Source organism: Acartia tonsa, chromosome 14, assembly GCF_053477335.1.
Source record: "Acartia tonsa isolate MP-2025a chromosome 14, ASM5347733v1, whole genome shotgun sequence".
Lineage (NCBI taxonomy): Eukaryota > Metazoa > Arthropoda > Copepoda > Calanoida > Acartiidae > Acartia > Acartia tonsa.
The window spans coordinates 35755668-35777780 of NC_137273.1; the positions used below are offsets into that span (position 1 = coordinate 35755668).

Genomic DNA, 22113 nt, shown 5'->3' on the forward strand with positions numbered 1-22113 from the left:
GAAAATTTATAAGAATACAATCTTAAAATAGGTCAATGGTAACTTTTAACAAACATTATTATTCTAAAATATACGGTTTACGTATTACGTACGTCTTAACATATGAGATTTTATATCATATCACAAGATTATAAGGCACATTTGTCAAATGGTTTAATTTACATATAATCAAAATTATAAATCGTGTAACACAAATTTGATTATTATCATAAAATTAAATGTATAGGTTATTATAAGTATAAGAAACAATTAAACAAAAAATATTATTAACAAAAAAACTAAATTTTGGAAGACGCATAATATACTTTTTCTTCTCGAGATTCTTTTGCGATTCAAAACCTTTATTTTACAAATAGGCATTCAAATTATATAATTTTTAAAAAGGGAAGGAGCGGGTCTGGCACGTTTTGAAACCAAAACTTAAAGTAACTGAACTTAAAGAGTTAAAGCAACGAAATTTGACAGCTTAGTCGCTTTAAAGAGAAACTGTAAAAAAAACAGCGGCGGAACCGCCGCTATCGTCGAAAACAGCAAAAATTGAAACTTGTAATTTTTATGAAAAGACAATAAAAATAAGACGAGAAACAGTTTCACATTGCATCTCTTTAAAGTAACTAGCATGTCAAATTTCAGTGCTGTATCTCTTTTTTAGTTTGGTTCCTTTAGCCTTTTACTTTTGGGTTCCAAAAGTATCACACCCGCCACCCCCCTTTGTTTCTTTAATATTTGCCTCCCTATTCCCTGGATAAAACACTAAAAGTTGTCAAGATCTAAATTCTTCTAAATCAGCCACAACTCTGATAACAAACCTAAATAAAAAGGATTTTTTTTTTTATCCAATCTTTGAAATTAAAGAAGAAAATCAAAATAGCAGCGTATTACAGACAATTCTCCACAAATATTGACATAAAAATTTTAATTCCGCCCCTCAGTTCTAATAAAACTGGTTTTAATTTTATATTTATTGATTTTAATATCCGCGGAAAGCTGTTCATAATACGAAAAAAACTCCTACCTTTGGAAGAAAAGTGAGATTGGTAGATTAATATATTCTTGTTCAAATATAGAAACTTTCTTGTAAAATTCTTCTAGTTGGTCACTCTAAAAAAAATGAAACATTAATGTACAGTACATTATAGATTCCCCTGACCAATGGAGATCAATTAAATAACTATTATCAGAGACTACCTAAATGGAATAATATTAGGAGAGATTTATTTCTGAATACATAAAACAATAGGAGGGATATTTTGTTACTTAGGCCTATGGGCAGGGATGTATAATCGGCAAATTTGACCCTGCTAAAGGGAGGGTAAACAAAATAGGTAACAAATATGTGGTTGGGGGAAAAAAATGAAAAATTAAGAGAACTAAAAATATTTTTACCCTTACTTGCTGGAAAAAACTAGGAGGTGTAAAAATAAAAAAAATTGCAGCAAGGAAAAAAATAAATCTTGTGCAGAATATACACCCCTGCCTATGGGCCAAATTGTTTGCCAATGGCAAAGAAAGTTTTTAATTCTGAACGAAGATAAGGATTCCCCCATTTTCTTTACGCATATCCCTCCATTGGCTCTGCGTATTTATGACAATCAATCACACGAACTGACTTTTAAGGAAAAATCAAATTAAAATTCATTCTGCATTAAAGCTTTACCTGTATTAACAACTGCAGCCAGTCCCCTTGGCCAGCAAAAGGTTGTTCTGGAGACACCTGGGTACCACCAACCTTTTCTGTTAAAAATGTTACAGCAGTATCCTGAACAGAGAGAAAAATAGGGAAAGTTTGTACAAGAAAATTTGGATCAACTGCAGTTCACAGTAAAATATTCCTGGTAACGAATATTTCCAAAAATCTATGAATTTTAAAGACTGCTAGCTGCTAAACGGCTGAACGAACAGATCATACCCGCACACTGTTTAAAGCAGCATAAGAAGGCCTACAAATAATCTGGAATAGCCAAGATCCATTGATGCACAGGGAAAGCTTCACTGAAGAAAAACGCGTAAAATAGGTCTTTTTCGCGCTTTTCTCTGCACTGCGATATAATTATGCATTATTGATTTATGGCTATGCCAGATTATTTGTAGGCCTTCTTAAGCCGCTTAAAACAGTGTGCGGGCATCATCTGTACATTCAGCTGTTTGACAGCTAGCAGTCTTTAAATTAATAGATTTTTGGAAATATTCGTTACCGTGAACTGCAGTTGATCCGAAAATTTAAATTATGTCCATTATTAGCGAATAACATAGTAAGGGTATAGGGATGGGACAATGGATCTAAAATTAAATTTGAACTTTGAAAATCAGAACCAATAAAACCTTGCTTATTTTAGCTAATTTTAAATACTTTGGGCACTAGGTAGTGGATATATGAATCTGGGTTTTAAGATTGCCCTTTTTTATACAATTTCAACTTGTTTACAAGGTCGTTATTAAAAATTTCAAATGGCACCTAAGTTGTCAAATTTTACCTTGACTACAGATTTGAGTGTGAAATGGTATCCATGCTTGAGTCTTCCCTGAACACACAAAGGTAGGTACCTAAATAAAACAAGATTTAAGTGTGAAATGGTATCCTTGCTTAACTCTTCCCTGTACAGTGTACACACAGAGGTAGGTATCTAAATAAACCAAGATTTAAGTGTGAAATGGTATCCATGCTTGAGTCTTCCCTGAACACACAGAGGTAGGTACCTAAATAAAACAAGATTTTAGTGTGAAATGGTATCCATGCTTGAGTCTTCCCTGAACACACAGAGGTAGGTACCTAAATAAAACAAGATTTAAGTGTGAAATGGTATCCTTGGTTAAGTCTTCCCTGAACACACAGAGGTAGGTACCTAAATAAAACAAGATTTAAATGTGAAATGGTATCCATGCTTGAGTTTTCCCTGAACACACAGAGGTAGGTATCTAAATAAAATAAGATTTAAATGTGAAATGGTATCCTTGCTTGCTTAAGTCTTCCTTGAACACACAAAGGTAGGTACCTAAATAAAACAAGATTTAAGTGTGAAATGGTATCCATGCTTGAGTCTTCCCTGAACACACAAAGGTAGGTATCTAAATAAAACAAGATTTAAGTGTGAAATGGTATCCTTGCTTAACTCTTCCCTGAACACACAGAGGTAGGTACCTAAATAAAACAAGATTTAAATGTGAAATGGTATCCTTGCTTAAGTCTTCCCTGAACACACAAAGGTAGGTACCTAAATAAAACAAGATTTAAGTGTGAAATGGTATCCATGCTTGAGTCTTCCCTGAACACACAAAGGTAGGTACCTAAATAAAACAAGATTTAAGTGTGAAATGGTATCCATGCTTGAGTCTTCCCTGAACACACAGAGGTAGGTATCTAAATAAAACAAGATTTAAGTGTGAAATGGTATCCATGCTTGAGTCTTCCCTGAACACACAGAGGTAGGTACCTAAATAAAATAAGATTTGAGTGTGAAATGGTATCCATGCTTGAGTCTTCCCTGAACACACAGAGGTAGGTACCTAAATAAAATAAGATTTGAGTGTGAAATGGTATCCATGCTTGAGTCTTCCCTGAACACACAGAGGTAGGTACCTAAATAAAATAACATTTGAGTGTGAAATGGTACCCATGTTTAAGTCTTCCCTGAACACACAGAGGTAGGTACCTAAATAAAATAAGATTTAAGTGTGAAATGGTATTCATGCTTAAGTCTTCCCTGAACACACAGAGGTAGGTATCTAAATAAAACAAGATTAATATCCATGAAAACTGAAACCTTTAAAAAAAAGATTACTGTCCTTTCGTGTACAGACATACAAACCAAATTGACAAGACTTCCAATTACTGCATAGAAATCATTAAAAAAATTTGGAATTGGTGAAAAAGTAAAAACAAGTGTGTCTTTTCAAAAATTTTACTTTTAGGGGTATAAACCCTTTATAGTTTTAGCAGAGGGGAGGGGCTGGGGATGAATGTACTCAAAAGTACCAATAGCTCAAATGTGTTCTGCTGTGAATAAAATGCGTTATTCTTAACTCCTATGTTAGTTTGACTTCCAAAATTCCCCTGTGAAGCATCTCAAATTAAGGAAAAACACGTACCTAGCAGTTTCTAGATTGCAAACCAGTTCCACACTGTGCGGGAATCTAAGCACTTTAGAATTTAATCCACCATTCAGAACTTTATCACATTGGGAAGTAAGGTCGTTCCAGTCGGCCAAGGCATTTCTTTCCTTTACAAATAAAACAATGATTTTAATATACACAAAACCAGAAATATAAGAAATATTATACAGTATTAAATTAAATTAAAGAAATTAAAGGTTTCAGCTTTTTAAATGGATTGCAAGAAAATTTTGAGTACTTGAAGATTAAGAAATATCCTAGTAGAACACTAAAAAAATATATCGAAAACATGGAAATCAAAAGAAACTTAACTTTTCGTGTCCATTTTATTGACACTTGAACACATTTGAGGATAAAATATGAAGAGAAAAAACATTATTACAAATAAAATTCACCAAATTTCAAGTGGGAAACGTTAAATAAAATAATATTTAATTTTGAAAAACATCTTTTACCTGATCCATATTTACATTATTCGCGTCCATATCACTCTCAAGCTTGCGTTCGTCCCATGTTATAAATGCCGCCATCCCACACAAATTCGAACCTTCCCGCGCAATTCCCGCCTCGACAGCTGACTTTGCCTGCAAATAAGACAATAAGCAAATCTGAAAGGTTAAACACAGGGGTAGCTTTCTAACAATCAATTCTACAAAAAATCACGCAACCTTTAAAGTATGGTGGAAGTATATTTTTTTCTTTTTTTCATGGAACTGAAGAGGGGTGGTGGGTAAGAATGGGAGGAAAAAGGGAAGGGGGTTGTAGGAAAATTCTCCTTTAAAATTGTTTGTCAGAATATCATTCCCTTTTCCCTGGTTAAACACAAACAAGATGGCGATCGATGGTTCAATGTCAAATCTTTTTCAAGCAATAAAGAAAGAATGAAAGACCTAAAACCAGGGATCTAAAGGGAAAAAACAAAGGCTGAAAAAATCAATGTACATCCTCAATGATGATACACAAAATTACCCCTTCTGTAGATTAAAATTAAATTAGTGATTGAAACGTTTGAACACTCAACTTAATGAATTAACCAATCGAAATTCACTAAGTTGCTAAGGCAATAACACTTTGGGGACCAGTGTAATAAACAGCCAAATGTTCCCTCCCTCTCTGCCTAAACATGAATTTGTTTTGCTATACTTTTCGACAATGACATATTACGCGTTCATCTCTTTTTCAGGGGTGTATATTCTGCACAAGATATATTTTTTTTCCCCGGCTACAAATTTTTTTATTTTTTTTCCCCCCTAGTTTTTTCTCTCCAAGTAGGAGGGAAAATAAAAAAATATTTAAAGAACTCTATATTTTATTTATTTTATCCCTCCTACCACACATTTTTTTAGTTTTTTTCTATTGGAAATGGAAAAAATGTTTTCAGTTTTCTTAATTTTTACATTTTTTTTCCCTCCAACCACTTATTTTTTATTTCCCCCCCCCCCCTTTAGCCGGGGATCCCATGCAGAATATACACCCCTGCTCTTTTTTCCATCAAATCCTAAACACCTAGCAAATAAGCAACTTCACAGATAAATGTACACTCCTAAAATGTGTTTAATATAATACCTCAGTAATGGCTTCAAACAGGCTAAAAGATCTTTCAATATCTGTGATCAAGAGTTGACCGCCCGTTATATCACAACTTTGCAGCAAGCGCAGTACTCCTGGTCCGTTCCATCTAAATAAAGTTTTCTTGATTTCATGTCCTTTGTCCAGTAGTCATGTAACTTATTAATAACTACGAAAGATCTTCCAATTATATCTAGTTTTCACATCTTTTACAGAATTACAGTCTTTTTATCAAAAATTTGTATCTCTGTCTAAATGATAATAAAATAAATTTTCTTTTTTAGTGGTCCAGACATTCCCAAAAATCTTACCATTAATTAAGAGAGGGGTAGGTTTCTGGTAGAATCCGTAAAGGTGTGTGTTTTAAGGCTTAAAAATAGAAGTAGAACGATAATATTCACTAAATATGTGTATTTCTTATTGAAAAGAACTATAGACAAAAAAAACTTTAAAAGTTAATATAAATTTTTATCGTTCTACTACTGTTTTTACTTACAATAACACATAACCTTTACGGATTTTACCAGAAACCTACCCCTCTCTTTGTTTATATAATGTATCCTTATACTAAAGTAACAGGATGTCTATGTGTGTATCTGTGTGTCTGTACCAAAGGATCTCGCTAACCGCTGAACCGATCGGGTTCTCCTTAACAGGGTAGCTTCTCATAAGTCCCGGGAAGGTTTATAACTATTTTGGGGAGGGTACCACCACCCTCCCAAGAGAAATGACAAAAAAAAATCGAAATTTTTGAAAATTTAGGGGAGACTTCAACGTCAAATAAGGTGGTATCGTACATAAAAAATTAAATTTAACAAACAAAAACATTTAAAGTGCCACTAGAGGCCTCTAGGGGCGTAGCCGCTAGTAAAAAATAGAGGAAATAAAAGTTTTTATTGTCACCTTTGAACTGCCTTTAATTCTTCCTCCGAGCAACATAACAATTGTAAAAACCTAAACATAAGGGAGATAATGTACACACTACTAGAACTCAGTTAACATTTCTAAAAGTAAATCTTTCTACAATTCATGTGTGTTCTACGCTTGTAACGGAAAGCTTTAATTTAAATTAAGCTGAAAGCTTAATGCTTAGGTATAATGTTAAATGTAACATTTCAATCAAACATATATTAAGTAAAGTTGCACAAAGTGCATTTAAGGAGTTAACGTAAGATTACTGAACCTTCATATGTTTTACCTAATAAAATATACTAGTTACTGTGTAATATGTAAAATAATTTTTAAAATTGACCTCTCTATTCTTTTTTTTATTTTAAAAATAAAGTAAAAATCAAGTATGAAATATTTAAGTGATGGTTCAAATAAATCACATGAGAATGACCGTGTTTTCCTCCTATGTAAAGTCAAAATACCAGTTTTAGAGAATGATTCGTCACACAATTAGCATGATTAAAATTTTTTGTTTTTGGCTTATTTGGAACATTTACCTGAAACTTCCCAAAGGGCCAGAAAGGACCGGGGACAATTGTGAGTCTTCGCTGATAAGAAGATGCTTCAACAGGGATGAATTTCCTAGCTTCTCTGACCAGGTTATATGGTCTCCAGGCACAAGTGTGTTATCTAGATATATAGATAGACATACATACAGACAGATATGCATAGATAGACAGTTAGATTGACAGGTAGACTCCTAGATAGACAGATAAACAGACAATGAGGCAGACAGACATACAGATAAACGGACACACAAACGGACAGATAGTGATCTCCATACAGGCACAAGTGTGTTATCTAGATAGACAGGTATACAGACAAATAGAGATAGACAAGAAACCATTGTATATTGTTTTGCATAGTCAATAAGGCAAGCTAAAGTTTCACATTCAAGAATATTATTGATTGAACAGCTTTTTTATGAGAGATCTTTCTTTTTGTTCATATTGTGTTATGCCTGATACAATCAAAACTTTAAAATGCTTCGCTTTGAGAAAGAAAAATAAACCTGTTTCAAAGACATATTTAGCAATTTTCTGCATGACCTTGACCGGCCAACTTGGGGGGACCAACTCTTCTCGTCTGGAAATAAAATCAAAATTGCAGGACTTTAAAAGTAAATTTGGAGTTGTTATGATAATTAGAACATTATTAATCGCCTTAAGAATTAAAATCTCAAAAAATAATAGGTACCTATTCTATATTATCAAAAAAGCTGTTATTATTCTTAATAATGTTCGTTTTTCCGGTTGTCTGATTTGTTGAGTGATGCTAAATAGATGTTATCAATTAGCATAACAATAAGCAAACCTTCTAAGTCTAAACGTGAGTTCAAAGCCATAACCACTGGACCCCATGGGGGAGGGTGCTGGAGGGTGGACCCGCCCATCTCCGTGTAGGTCAGTCAGGCCACAGGACACATAATGCCAATGCGGATAGCAACTTTCCTCCTAAGATATACAGATGAGTTAAAAAAATAGCAAGATTGGAAAATAAAAATTTAAATTTGAATTAACGATAGATAGAAAAGAGTATTTGATATACAGCAAATTCTTAAAAATAATGAAAAATACCTAAACTTAAAAAAAAGATATATTCAGCTTTATACTAAGATAGCTTGGTAATATAAAATTTCAGTAATCAAGAAAAACAAGTTTACTTTAAATTCTAAGCCAAGAGAAACTGACCAAGCTAAATTTGCTTGGTTCACTTCACTAAGAGACAAAATGAATTGAAAATGATTACTAAAGTCAAAATATATCTTCATGTCTTAGAATAGTTACATATTTGATTAAAAAAAGATTGAAAAGCATTCAAACTTTTAAAAAAGTTAAGAGAAATACTGACAATCTTGATAAAAAGATATTTATAGATTGGGTTTGTAAGAATCCAAAATAAACACCTGATTATTACTATAAACAGTGATATAGTCTAAAGGATCTGTGCCTCCAAGCCAATATTTGACCACAGTGGAAAGTTGGAGAGGATTTCTTTGTTCTGGATACAACTTCTGGCAAGCTGTCACTATTGTCTAGAAAATAGAATCACATTGAGGTATTATTTCCACTTCTATCAAAAACATCATTAATGTCAAAAAATCGCAGTACAGGGATAAGACAATTGCCGATAAATTGATACAAATCCCTAATGATTTTAAATACACAAAGTTACCCATTCTGTTAGATTAGTGGTTAAAACGTTTGGACACTCAAATTAATGAAGTCCTCAAAGTTGTTAATGCAACTAATAAGAAAACATTATAATAAAACTTTGGGCACTAGTGTAATAAATATCCCAATGCAATGTCCCCTACCTCACTGTTAGTAGTGGATACAGTATCCGAAACAACACTTTACACAGAGTAGAAAGTTTTGGAAGAGTATATTTTATGTACTTAAAAAGAAGAGTAATTTTTTTCGCAATATTCCGGAAAATTGGGGGCAAGCTTCCAGTCAAATGCGCTTATTAGGTCAAACTGTTCTAAAATTAATGTGGTTAATTATACTATGCGTTTGGTCAATTTAAATTAACTGAGGAAATTTAATATTTTCTAAAACAGCTACTTAGTGACTTTTCTCCAACTTGAATATCCCCACTTTTTTCCCAGGAAGAGGGTGATGCTCTCTCGCTAAATAGCATAAAATCTGCACTGGACAAATAACAAAAATCCCTCAAAAATTTAAACGATAGTTCCAGCAGTTTACGAGATCTTACGAGACATACATTATATAGAGACAGATATGCTGTTACTTCATATAGTAGAAAGATTAGTATAAAGATCACAATGGAAGTGAAACAACCTGAAATCCAGGTGCAATTGGAACAGGATGTGGTGTGTTGCCCCCTCCAGGAAGCTGCAGGTTAGGGTTATGGCCAGTGTTTTGAATCTGTGGTGCTAAAATTAAGCATTTTTAGCTTTAATTATTTTTAAAAAATGTAAAAGAAAAGGTATTTTTGGCTAGTATTGTCAATAAACTAGATTATAGATGTTTTTTTATGATTTAAACGAACAGGAAATTAGTGAAACTTATAAATAAAAAATGTTTAGGTACCTGACGCATTAAATGGCTGTTCTTGATAAGGCAACGACGACATTTTGGCGCCAAGAGAGGGAGAACCACCGGCAGCCATTTTGGATTTTCCCTCTGCAAAATTTTTGGACCATTTATAATTATCGTAATTACATAATACATAGTTACATTGTAATAACAATTCAGCTACAATTTAGAATTAATCTATACATTAGTTATCTTTTGTGACAAATTTAGCTATTTTAGAGATAAATATCTAATCTAATATAAAACTTATTTGAGACAAATTAAATATATTCCCCATTTTATTGTATTTCAATAAAAGAAATTTATCATTTTTCAAATGAAGAGTTGAAAACTGAAAATAGTACCAAACCAATATTTGTTCTATCTTAACAAATTCGTATATAAACACATGTCAAACAAAGATTTTTTTTTAATTGAGTGAGAAGAGCTATCAATAACAATGTCAATTAAAAACATCACAAAATATGAATTATAATACAGGATATAACATGAAAGACGATTTATATTCTAGATAATAGTTAATGTTTTGCAAAGAAAAAAACTAAAAGAAAAACTATTTTATGCCTATTTCAAAGAAAACAAAATTTAGAGTCAAAGATTTCCTTTGGCAATCTGAGTTTTATGTAACCGCCAAAATGAAATTCATCTTGTTTTCATTAGTTTTAAAATAATGATTCCTATTATATTAAACATTAGAAAGATATTCTTATTATTTAGAGCAATATTAGTAATGAGCAAGATATAAAGAAAAATATTGCACGACTGAAAATAAAAATTTGGGGTCATATGCAGTTCACGGTAAAATGTTTCTGGTAACGATTATCTCCAAAATTTTAGGACTTTAAAGGCTGATAATGGCAAAATGGTGGAACGTATATATTATGCTCGAACAAAATTTTAACCAGCACAAAAAGGCCTATAAATAATATGGAATAGAAATAAATAATGCACAGTTACCGCGCAGTGCACATAAATAGGCGAAAAAGACTTATTTTATACGTTTTTTCTTCAGTAAAGATTTCCCTATGTATCATTGGATCTTGGCTATGGCAGATTATTTGTAGGCTTTCTAATGCCGCTTATTACAGTGTGCGAGTATGACATGTATTTTCAGCCGTTTGGCAGCTAGCAGCCTTTAAAGTTGGAGATAATCGTTACCTGGAACATTTTACCGTGAACTGCACTAGATCCAAATTTTGGAACACATAAATAAAGTGTAATCAATAAAGGCAAGAGCAAAACTATTCATAAGTACAGCAGCTGCAAATTTTAAAATAACAGTAATTTTTATATAACAAAGTATATGACAAAGTAGCCTCGGGACATTTACTTAAGAAAAGTAGCCTCCTAAGGAAAATATATAGGCGGTTTAGAATTTCGTGGACAAAAATTGGTTGGTAGATTTTTACAATTTTTAATATTGCTTTTACAATGTTTAGCTAGGGGGCCGAGCGCCCGCGGCTAGGCAGACCAGGGGGCCGAGCGCTGCGTCCATGACCTTGATTAACACTTTTCTTAAGTATATGTCCTGAGGCTACTTTGTCCTAGAGGCTACTTTGTCCAAGATCCATATAAAAACTCTTAAAATATTGTATTAGCAAACAAGTTTTCCTTTTATCATCAGTAAAATTTACTGACTTTGAAATGAATTAGTATTAGTTGATGGTCATACTGATGGACGTACGTATCCTGGTTGTAGAGGAGCTCCGCAACGAAAATGCTAGAGAAAAATTCTAAAAATTGAATAAGAGAAGATTTAAATTAATCATAATTACAAAAAAATCGACTTATTAAATGTATTAATATCAGCTGCCTTAATTTAAAGTCCTAAAATGTTTCTTTAAAGCTGCTAAAACTAAAATAACAACGATTGATTTTAATATATTGAATGGTAGAATAATTAGGGGCAAAATTGAATTTTACCGGTAAAACTATAGCTGCGTAAGTTTATTTACCATCTATAAAATATCATTTTACTCAGTCTATTGTAAAATTTAAATAATTTTTAAATACCAAAAAATAAGGATATTTCAGGAATTCCACAATAACCCCCTTTTCATTCCATCTATTATTTTACGTAAAAAAGGTAAGATCAGGCATAAAATAAAACAACAATGACATGATGAAAAAACAAATAATGATAAATGAAGTTTGTTTATACAAAAAAAGAACATGAAGATAACAAGTTTAATGATTTAAAAAATATAAAGAACTTACACTGTAAAATTGTATATTCTCATAAATGAAACTTTAATTACACTATTTTTGAAAATTACTACATAGTTACTGAATATTAGGTATAAAGTTTGATGCTAGAAAATTTTTAGATATTAATGTAGATTCAAGTTAACGTCTATTTGAGTAAAATTGGTATTTAAATTAAACTTATTTTGCCATTACTAGATAATAATTTATTTACAACAACTAACAATTTTAAAATTTAAGTCCTAAAATTTTTCCCAGTCTTTGCTTTGCAGTCGAACACGTTTTTCTACTTCTATTACTATTACCAGACTTTGTGAAATCAATAACTGGTTTACTCGGGCTGGCAACACTGCCCGCCATTTTTCCGCCCAAAATGCCGCTCCCCACCCCCCCTGCTGTTGCCCCCGTCACTGATGTAACAGCTGTTTTCCCCTTGGACTTTCTCTTGCCAGACTTGAATGACCGACGGGCTTCGGCTGCCTGTTTTAAACCTGAAAATATTCTGATATTGGTCCTAGTACATTTTATAGGCATTTTTTAAAAGCAGCTATATTCTGCTGATCTAATACATTTTAAAGCTTGTTTTTTCAATGGTTAAAACATGGCTACCTTTTTCAATGGCAATATTTTTAGCTGAATCCCTGACCGGTCTATCCTTCTTGGGTTCGAGTCTCGACATTTTCATCTTTGGGTTCCACGCCTCGTCCTCCTGCATAATATCATAATTACACTTCCACCTAATAGTAGGGGGATGCACCTCTTTTTAAGGAAAAACATTCCCCCTCGACTCCCCATCCACTGGGTTACATCAAATCTGACTCCCCTAAAATCAGTTTTGACCTAATCTTGGAAACTGAGGTGAAAAGCTATGGACTAAGAATATTAAAACATATTGAGGCATAAATATTATAGTAGGGGATATAATTTTTGTTAATATGTCTATTTGTCATGCCGTTATGACAACTAAACATCTACTCTATAACTCACTTTGACCGTTTTTCAAGCTATGATATTCTAGTTATTCCCTACTTATTCATGTTGTCATCCATATCTCCCTTACATTTCTTGAGAAAAAATCTTACCATTTGTTTACTTTTAGCAGGTTTAAAGTCTTCATCATCACTCATATCAAGGGCGGGGTAGATAAATTCATCATCCTGGTAAACTTTTGTCATCACCTCTTCTTTATACCTGGATAGAAAGCGTTGATAGTTAGATAGAAAGATTAGGCTTCTAGGCACACTTGACGGAGGGGTTGGGGGATACTTAATTTTGTCTAGGGGGCCATTTCTTTTTGGAAAGTGGAGGTATCCTTTCACAAAATAGTTTTAAACCTCCCCCAAGACCTAAATGAAGTTGTTGAAGTAAAACATATCATATCACACATCTTATCATAACACACATAGATATGAGCATTATCTATAATACAAAGTAGAACGATGTCTGTCCGTCTGAAGCTTAAGATCTCGGTAACCGCTAAACCGATTGGGCTCTACTCTTCAGGGATTATACCTCCTGGTCCTGTGATGGTTTTAAGCTATTTTCTTGGAAGTGGGACACCCCCAACCCTCCCGAAAAATGAAAATTACCCCCCCCCCCCACAAAAAAACCTCTTGGGGCAAAGCCCCTAGAGGCTAGGGGCGAAGCCGCTAGTTATATTATACTTTATAATATGAGCATTATTATTTTATATTTTATAATATGAGCATTAATGCCTTATATTAGTTTTTATAAGTAAAATGTTTCAAACTTACTTTTGCATGGGAATCTTCTTTTTCAAAGATGCCTTCACTGCCATTTTTGGATGTAGTTTGCTTGGCTTCTGTGACATGGATAACATACCAGCAACTGCATCCCGGGTTGCGGGACTATCCAATTGAGGGTAGGGGGCCTAAAATAAATAAGGTCATGAATTGAACTATTTTACTTTTTGCAAATTTCAGGGTAACTTACACATTTACAAAGTAGCTTGATGTCTGTCCGTCCGTCCGTCTGTCCCTTAAGATCTCGGTAACCACTGAACCGATTGGATTCTACTCTTCAGCAAATAGACCTACTGGGCCTGTGGCGATTTTAGGCTATTTTCTTGTTGTGTGGGACACTCCCAACGCCACAAATACAAAAAAAGATTAGGGGCAAAGCCGCTAATATTCTATAATGTAGAACAAAAGAGAGAGAGAGAGAGGGGAGGAGGCGGGCATAGAATTGTGAGAGAGAGAAAGACAGAGAGAAACAGGGATGGAAAGGGAGATAGACATTAAAAATATGTAAGAAACGAGAGAGAGAGAGAATCTTATGAAAGAATCAAAATAATTTCAGTTAAAGATTCAGTTACCGGATCAATCTGTGCCAGACTTTTCTGAGTTTCAGCATTGCTACCACTGGACCCAACAGACAACCGCAGCTTTATGGATTTTCGTTTCCCTGGTCTACGGTCCTCGTCAATCACAAGACCGTCATTGTCATCTTCGCCAGCGAAATCCTAGAAAATTACAAAATCAGCTAGTAGATTTACCTTTTTTTAAACCAAACTTCCAAAACTATATAACCTTGATCTTGATAACCCAAAAAGGTGTATCTCAGAACCAAATCTTTCTTATGACTATAAGGTAAAACGCCTTTAAGACAAGAAATCGTTTGATTGAAAGACATTTGTCGAGAAGTCCTAACTATACCTACATGGTAATGAATTGCAACAACAGTAATGGTTTTTATTTTATGATTTTCAAAAAAAATGTATTTACAAAAAAATAACTATAATACAATACGATATACTTTATGACATTCAATATGGCTCAGAACCGGTTCTAATTAAGCGGATACTAGAACAATTCTTCTCACTAACCTGTGCCGCGGCATTGAGAACAGAATTGAGTTGATGCTGGTGCGTAGCGGCGTGGTAACTATTCGCCGATATTGCGGTCACACTGGCCTGGGTTGTTGGCTGTACGGTAGTGGTAGCCACACCCCCGCCTATGCCCGCTTGTTGTTTGCGCGTGGTCAACAGCTGACGGACAGAGTCGCGGTCGGTCAGATCATACCCGGAGTTGTAGCGTAGAGATTCCTGAATCAACAATAATAGTTTGGCTGTTTCAATCCAAGGTTCGAAAGAAGCACAGAAACTTTTCTAATTTCTAATTTAAACATTTCAAGTCTATGTAGGAACTATTAAAATAACGGTCTCATAACCCAGATATTCCACAAAGAATGGTAGGTATAAATGATTTGAAAAAAGTATGAAGGAATAAAATCTACCTGCATTCGTTTGGTTATGGACATTTCTCCTCTGTTATCAATAATTGCGCCATCCTAAACAAATTTTAATCAAAAACTTTTAAAAAAACTCTTACAAAAAAAAGTAACCACAAAAGAGAATAATTTTTTTGTTGATAAAACCCTTTTCTTATTCTATTTATTCATATCATTATAAATACTTTTATGGTTTAATTAGAATGAACAATAACATGCCCTTTCTTTTTCTCATAGGTGTAATATTCTGCCTAGAGTAGTTGTTATTATAAAGAGGGAAGAAAGAGTTGTAGATTAAATGTAAATCACCTGGTAATGAGATTCTTTTGGTACAGATATATTGAGTTTCAATGCTGAGGTCTGAGGGATAAATTGTCTAAAAATAAACAAACAAAAAAACGTTTGTTAAAGAAAATAAAAAAGAAATACTTAACATCAATAGCAAGGTCTGAATTATATAAAACTAAGTAAAACCGTCTATGGCCAAAAACACAGTAATCTTCCGATGAAATGTTGGCAATTTGAAATAATTTGAGACATTCTTACCTACTTTTTTTCTCAAAAAAATAGGCTCCTAAATTATTTCTTCTCAGTTGAAGTACTCGTTTAAATTGTAGACACCCCCTAAAGTAGAAATACCCCCCCCCCCCCCCAAAGGATTCACAATTTCACACCCCACTGGTAAATCTATGCACGCCATTAAATTATCTTACCTATCTTGAATGGGAAATTGTGGCTGTGCTACGACGTCAAGTCCCGCGTTGGTAGCCATTGGCTTAGACTTGATGGCTATAACCTTCTGTTCCTGAATAGCTGCTGCACTTACACGAGACTTCTTCGAGGCTAAATAGAGAGAAATGTAAAAAAAAATATGTTAAAGGAACCCTGTAACAAATTACAAATGAATGAGTGAGAAACTAAGAAGTAAAAATATAAAATATTCAAGACTACCTATAGATCAGAGTGCATTTAGATATATGGATAAGGTTTTTAAAAATATGATTGATTTATTATTTTTACCTGAAGAGTCTTGCTTGCTATCCAACAAATAAAGGCTGGATGGATCACTGAGATCTATAAAATCATCATCCAAGCTTTTCTTCTTTCTTCGTCGGTTTGATTCTCTTTCTGGTTTTGGAGGATTTACCTAAAAATAATTAGAGGATTTTCTTAAAATCCTATTACCTTTGGCGGGCATTTGTTGATTGCAATGTAACAGCAATAAATATGTAAGAGGAGCAGAGTCTTATTTTCTGTCAAATCAAATAGGTCTTGAGGGAATTAGACGAAGTCCATAAGACAACATATTATTTGATAGTACGACTTTTGTCTGTGGGTCTTATCTTTGCCTATGTCTTAAGATTTTTTTCTTTGGTTTGTTCCTTTCCTTCAAATTATTCGGACATACCCTAACTATAGATAAGCTGCGCCACTAGTTTTTATTTTACCTTGAGTGAGATTCTTTCTGCGTTTTTAACTTCTCTGCTGAGATCTTTTAAAATTCCGGCACAATCTATTCCAGAGATCACGGGTCGTTTAGCGTCTAAAATCATTATCAGTGTTATTCTACGCGTAATTGGTTGATTGAAGTGTCATAAGGTAACAATTTTTATGCTCATGTCTCACTTTACTTTTTATCTCTAAAATTGTGATATTTTCAGGGCAAATTCATCATTAATTACGTAGGTAGGAATCAACTTTTTGAATGTTATTTGTGCATTTCTTGGTTTTAAAATGATACTCTTGGCATTTTATAGCTTCTACCAGCCATTTTTAGTCGGTTCTAGCTGTTAAATAGCCGTTACTAGAAATTTTGAAAAAGTATATTGTTATTATTATCGATAATTTTCCCTAAAAAAAGCTTAAAAACGGCTTAACGGCTGAGCCGGCAGCCGTTAACCTTTACTTTTCCAATTTTTTTATTCGATTTAGGGAAAATAGACATACCAAGGATTACTCACTCGAAATTTCATCCTGAAATTCGGATTCTAAGTGACATTTGCGCATTGATTACGAGATGGTTGCATTAACCTTATTTAATTTTGCTTTTCATAATTGGGGATGTATTGTAAATCAATTCACCGTACATTGTCTTATCCTTTAAGATCACTGATAATTTTAGAGTGGTTGCTCTACTAAACTGCAGGGATCTAAAGGGTTTAGACAATGGCCGATAAATCGATGTAGATCCCCTATCATGATAAACAATATTACCCCTTCTTTAGATTAAACTTAGTGGTTGTTGAAATGTTTGGACACTTGACGTGATGAACCAACCATTCAAAATTCAATAAAAGTCCCCAAAGTTGCTTTGGCGTCGAATAAGAAAACGTTACTATAAAAATTTGAGGACTAGTGTAAAAAAAAACAGCCCAATGTCCCCACCCTCCGTGACTAACCTGTTATCCAAGACTTGAGTGTTGTCACTAGGGTTCTTATTCCGTTCAGCAGATTTGTTGGGCATGGAGTATTATCTAAATAAAATCGGTCAATTAACAAATAATGAATATATATTTTTTGACAAAGGAATGTACGTGACATTTACTAGTAGTTGCACTTTGAATTATTTTAACGACTTAATAGTCATTGAACATCCACGTGGATATTAAACTACTATTGAGTAATTTTTTTGGATATTCAACCACTATTGAGAAAATCTGTTGACATTCAACTACTATTGAGAAGAAAAAAAATCAAACAATTCTTTTAGATTTTGAAACAAAAGTTTAGTCAAAAATCTTGTAGAATAATTTAAATCAGTAGAACAGAATTAACATAAATTAAAAATATATTGAACTTCAATTGAAAAAAAGTGTGGATAATGGATATTCAACTACTACCAGAAAAATCATGAATATTCAAGTACTATTAAGCAATTTTAACTCCCCCCAAATAACTACCCCAGGAAATGACTGTATTTTATGCAGTGTTTTCTGAAAAGCATGCGAGGTAATTAATAAGGGTTAGGAAATTATTTTTAAATCTCACCTGAGTTTAAATCTGCTAAATCTTTTTTAAGTTTCCCAGCTGCCAACCAATGGACTACCTACAATTAGAAAAGGGGTAATAAAATAAAGGACAAAAGTTTAGTTAAATAAAAAAATAAGGATGACAATATCACTAAATAGCTAAGCACCAAAAATCATAATGGATGGACTAACGGACAAAGTGAGTTATAGAATAGATGCTCCGTTGCATTATAATAAATTGAAGAAGAAAATAACTATTCGATAAAAAAGAACACAATTTTTATAAAAATAAAAGTATCTCTGTCCTTTGAAGATTTTGACAATCAGACGTTGTAAATTAAATACTGGAAGCTTATTGGCATATCAAATCATCACAAAAATTGCATCTGTCTCTCTTGAATAGCAGCCGAGAAAATCAAATCTCTCCCATACTCTTAATGGTGAACTTGAGGACGGACAGACAAAGTGAAATATAGAGTAGCTACTGATAAAAGGTGAAATTAACCTTACCTCAAATGACGGAAATCTGAATTTTGGCGGATCTTTTAATCTGTTTTCTAGGTCGTAGATTTTTAACTAAATACCATTTGGCTCATTAATGAAATCCTGTGGTGAGGGAGAGAATACTGGACTGTAAATTATACTGTTACTTAAAGTTTATAGCCTCAAAAATTCTGGATAATTTTTTGAATCTTGATTGGTTAGTTAAAATTTGCAGTGTACAACTTTTTAACCAATACAGAATGTGTAATTTTGTTTATCATCATTAGGGATTTATATCAATTTAGTGTCCATTGTCTTATCTTAAGTGTTTTTTTTTAAATATCAAATTTCATCAAAATGTATTAAATGAGCAAAATGCCTGGAGTTGAATATTTAGAGAGTGTAGGAAATTTCCACCAAGAACAATACTATTCACAGGAGTAAACACAGCATGTATCCAACCTATATAACAATAATATTTAAATACATACTACATCCACATGCGTTATTTTTGTTATGAAAAATTTGAGGTGAAACAGCATTACTTGAAATAAAATTTCCTTTTTTTTCTCTGTATCGTTAAACCTGTGTAACCTCTAAAGAATACATGAAGAAAAAGATCTTATTTTTGTATATTTATGAACCAAATATTTTTCTTAATCTAACCATGTAGTACGTCTGTAAAAGCAGCAATCTATACCATTTTCCCTTATTCATTCGAAACCGGTTAATATCTGGGTGATTAGAACCGGTTCTCAACCATACGAAAAAATTATGTCTAGCATCGTATTAAATCTAGTTTTCTACGAACATAAAAATGTACAATCACACATAAGATGAAAACCTGGTTTTCTAGCTCGTGCCTTTGGCATCTCGGGACTAAAAAAATGGTTTTAATCTTTTTTCAGTTTTCAGTGTGACATGGTTAAAAGATTCGAATCAAAAGCACTAGTTTTTGCAACAAACGGATGTTTTAATCTTTACCTGTTGGAATGAATAAAGTTTGGCCAGCCGTCAGCTTCAGCAAATAGCAACGGTCAACCATGTCACCTGAATATTTAGAAGATTCTCATTGGTCAAACATTATGATGTCAACAAAAGGGATATCTTTGATTGGTCATTAAATATAAATATCAGTGGATAAGACCGCCAAAATAACCCATCAACTGACTATCAAAGGCCTCGAAAAAGTCAAAGTAACAATAAATGGATTATATATAATATAGTCAGAACAAACTTTTTATAATGATCGGATGAGTTGATTTTATCATAAAAATAATTTAAACTTAAGAAAAACTTACCCAGAAAAGATTCACTTTGAGTGGAGAGCCTCGTCCATCTCTCGTATAAAGAAATATTCGCGGCTGTAGGACGGATGAAATAGAAATATTTTTCTCCTAAAAAAATTAAAGTTTAAGTTGTATACCTACCTATATACAGTGTGTTTTTTTTATGAGCACTTTTTTGAAAGCAATTTTACCCCACTTATAGTTATCAGAATTTAATGATTAATGGCTTATTTTCTTCGTTTTTTAAGGGAAATTATGAAACAACAAAAAAAAATTACAGTTTTTGTTGAAAAAGTACAGTAAAGTTGAAAATTAAAAACTTAGGTGACAACATCTAAAAATGGTTTTAGCGCATTTTTCTTATGCTCAAAATTGGATTTTCAGTAGTCGACTTTGGGGGGCCAGTACTTTCTCCCTGATTGAGATATGGCCTTCAAACTTTGACCTATTCTAGTACATGTCCCCAATAGTATCTGTATAAATTTATAGCTCTATATCTCAACTTTGAAGCGTTTTGCAGCCATTCTTGCAAAAGGTAGAATATTTGAACATAAGAAAAATGCGCTAAAACCATTTTTAGATGTTGACACCTAAGTTTTTAATTTTCAACTTTACTGTACTTTTTTTAACAAAAACTGTAATTTTTTTTGGTTGTTTCATAATTTCCCTTAAAAAACGAAGAAAATAAGCCATTAATCATTAAATTCTGATAACTATAAGTGGGGTAAAATTGCTTTCAAAAAAGTGCTCATAAAAAAAACACACTGTATTTTTCGTTATCAGTAATGAAGTTTAAAGTGCGGTGCTTTCCCTAAAAGTGCCTGTAGAGCATAGAACCTCGTGCCCCTTATTTTAACACGAAGGGTATTTTTTATCACTATGTCTGACCTCTGCTGGAGGCTCTAACCCTGCAGGCTACATAATACCCAATATAACCTAACCTGACCTAAAGTAATAAACAAGCAAAATACTATCCACCCTCTTAATATTTCAAGTTATTTCAAAATTAAGGGGGGGGGGGGTTAAAAGGCATTTTAAGGGAAATTGTAGAAAATTCTACTAATATAGTTTAGTTACCTGTTAGAACATGATACCAAACAGAGGTGCCCCCAAAGTCAATGTGAAAATCTGTATAGGATTTGGCCATGGACATTATACAATACTTCTGCACCTAAATATAACAAGAATGACAATCCACATAGTTAAAGATCAATAGATAAGACAAACTAAACAGAGACGAAGTTCGGTGATCACTTGTTCTAAAATATATGATGATTATTATGACAGAAGTGAAATATTACATTTCCCATTATAGAGAAGCTACGCGCATTTCATCGGCCCGAATCATCAAAGGAATCAAGAAATAGAACAATTGGAGGCTACTTTTAGATCTTCAAAATGCACAATCATGTCAAATTTGTCGACAAAATGTGAAAAACGAGCTATTTGTGCTTCACTGCAGAGAGAGAGGGGACAATGAGGGGTTTATTACACTAGTTTTATAACAACTTTGGGGACTTTAGGGAATATTAATTGTTTGATTCGTTAAGTTGAGTGTTCAAACGTTTCAACCACTAATTTTAATTTACAGAAGGGGTAATTTTGTGTATCATCATTGGGGATGTACATTGTACTTCAAATTATCGGTTGTTGTCTTATCTGTTTAGATCCCTGGCTTCATTGTAAATACAAGATTAAAACATGAGGTTTCTGGTAGGGTAGGTTTGTATGTGAGGGCCAGATATTGTTTACCTGAGGCTTCTGGTAGGGTAGGTTTGTATGTGAAGGCCAGACATTGTTTACCTGTGGTTTCTGGTAGGGTAGGTTTGTATGTGAGGGCCAGACATTGTTTACCTGTGGTTTCTGGTAGAGTAGGTTTGTATGTGAAGGCCAGACATTGTTTACCTGAAGTTTCAGGTAGAGTAGGTTTGTATGTGAAGGCATGACATTATTTACCTAAGGTTTAAGGTATAGTAGGTTTGTATGTAAAGGCTAGACATTGTTTACCTGAGGTTTCTGGTAGGGTAGGTTTGTATGTGAAGGCCAGACATTGTTTACCCAGCAAAGTTTTCTAGCTACCAACGGAGGACTAAAAACCTATGATAAACAATATATAAGAATATAATAATTAAAAATCTGTAACCCAATAAAAATAAAAATAAATTTCTTGATAACAGATGGTTTAGAGGCCCTTAGGGACCACACAAATGACGAGAAAACTTTTAA

General features: G+C 33.2%; 2 protein-coding genes across 7 annotated transcripts in view; both read right to left on the bottom strand.

Moving 5' to 3' along the window:
* Nucleotides 1-39: 39 nt before the first annotated feature.
* On the bottom strand, nt 40-9798 carry Su(fu) (suppressor of fused domain protein). 5 transcript variants are annotated; one of them, XM_080148574.1, is made up of 15 exons: nt 9687-9798; nt 9435-9529; nt 8537-8665; nt 7945-8084; nt 7643-7716; nt 7128-7260; nt 6583-6633; nt 5677-5788; nt 4566-4694; nt 4087-4217; nt 2475-2544; nt 1658-1759; nt 1016-1101; nt 741-809; nt 40-338 (listed from the first exon to the last, which is right to left on the bottom strand). In XM_080148574.1, the coding sequence occupies exons 1-14, from the start codon at nt 9763-9765 to the stop codon at nt 764-766; spliced, it is 1377 nt and encodes a 458-aa protein (XP_080004700.1). In that variant the 5' UTR covers nt 9766-9798; the 3' UTR covers nt 40-338; nt 741-763. The 5 variants fall into 5 exon arrangements, with proteins under 5 accessions (XP_080004700.1, XP_080004699.1, XP_080004698.1 ...); XM_080148573.1 differs by having other exon boundaries at nt 734-809; XM_080148572.1 differs by having other exon boundaries at nt 40-809.
* LOC145306464 (uncharacterized) overlaps nt 9779-22113 on the bottom strand; it is a 19843-nt gene continuing 7508 nt past the window's right edge. Inside the window, exons 9-28 of one of the 2 annotated variants that reach the window (XM_080148567.1) lie at nt 21895-21984; nt 20965-21058; nt 19900-19995; nt 19583-19648; nt 18978-19060; nt 18626-18691; nt 18135-18192; nt 17546-17620; nt 16595-16689; nt 16167-16293; nt 15860-15989; nt 15456-15522; nt 15153-15206; nt 14743-14961; nt 14233-14379; nt 13652-13788; nt 12980-13088; nt 12507-12606; nt 12093-12388; nt 9779-10397 (exon numbers count right to left, since the gene is read on the bottom strand). In XM_080148567.1, coding sequence (XP_080004693.1) covers nt 12126-12388; nt 12507-12606; nt 12980-13088; nt 13652-13788; nt 14233-14379; nt 14743-14961; nt 15153-15206; nt 15456-15522; nt 15860-15989; nt 16167-16293; nt 16595-16689; nt 17546-17620; nt 18135-18192; nt 18626-18691; nt 18978-19060; nt 19583-19648; nt 19900-19995; nt 20965-21058; nt 21895-21984 — 2076 coding nt within the window. In that variant the 3' untranslated portion in view covers nt 9779-10397; nt 12093-12125. Of the gene's footprint in view, nt 12389-12506; nt 12607-12979; nt 13089-13651; nt 13789-14232; nt 14380-14742; nt 14962-15152; nt 15207-15455; nt 15523-15859; nt 15990-16166; nt 16294-16594; nt 16690-17545; nt 17621-18134; nt 18193-18625; nt 18692-18977; nt 19061-19582; nt 19649-19899; nt 19996-20964; nt 21059-21894; nt 21985-22113 lie in introns of both variants that reach the window. The other variant, XM_080148566.1, reaches the window with a different exon arrangement.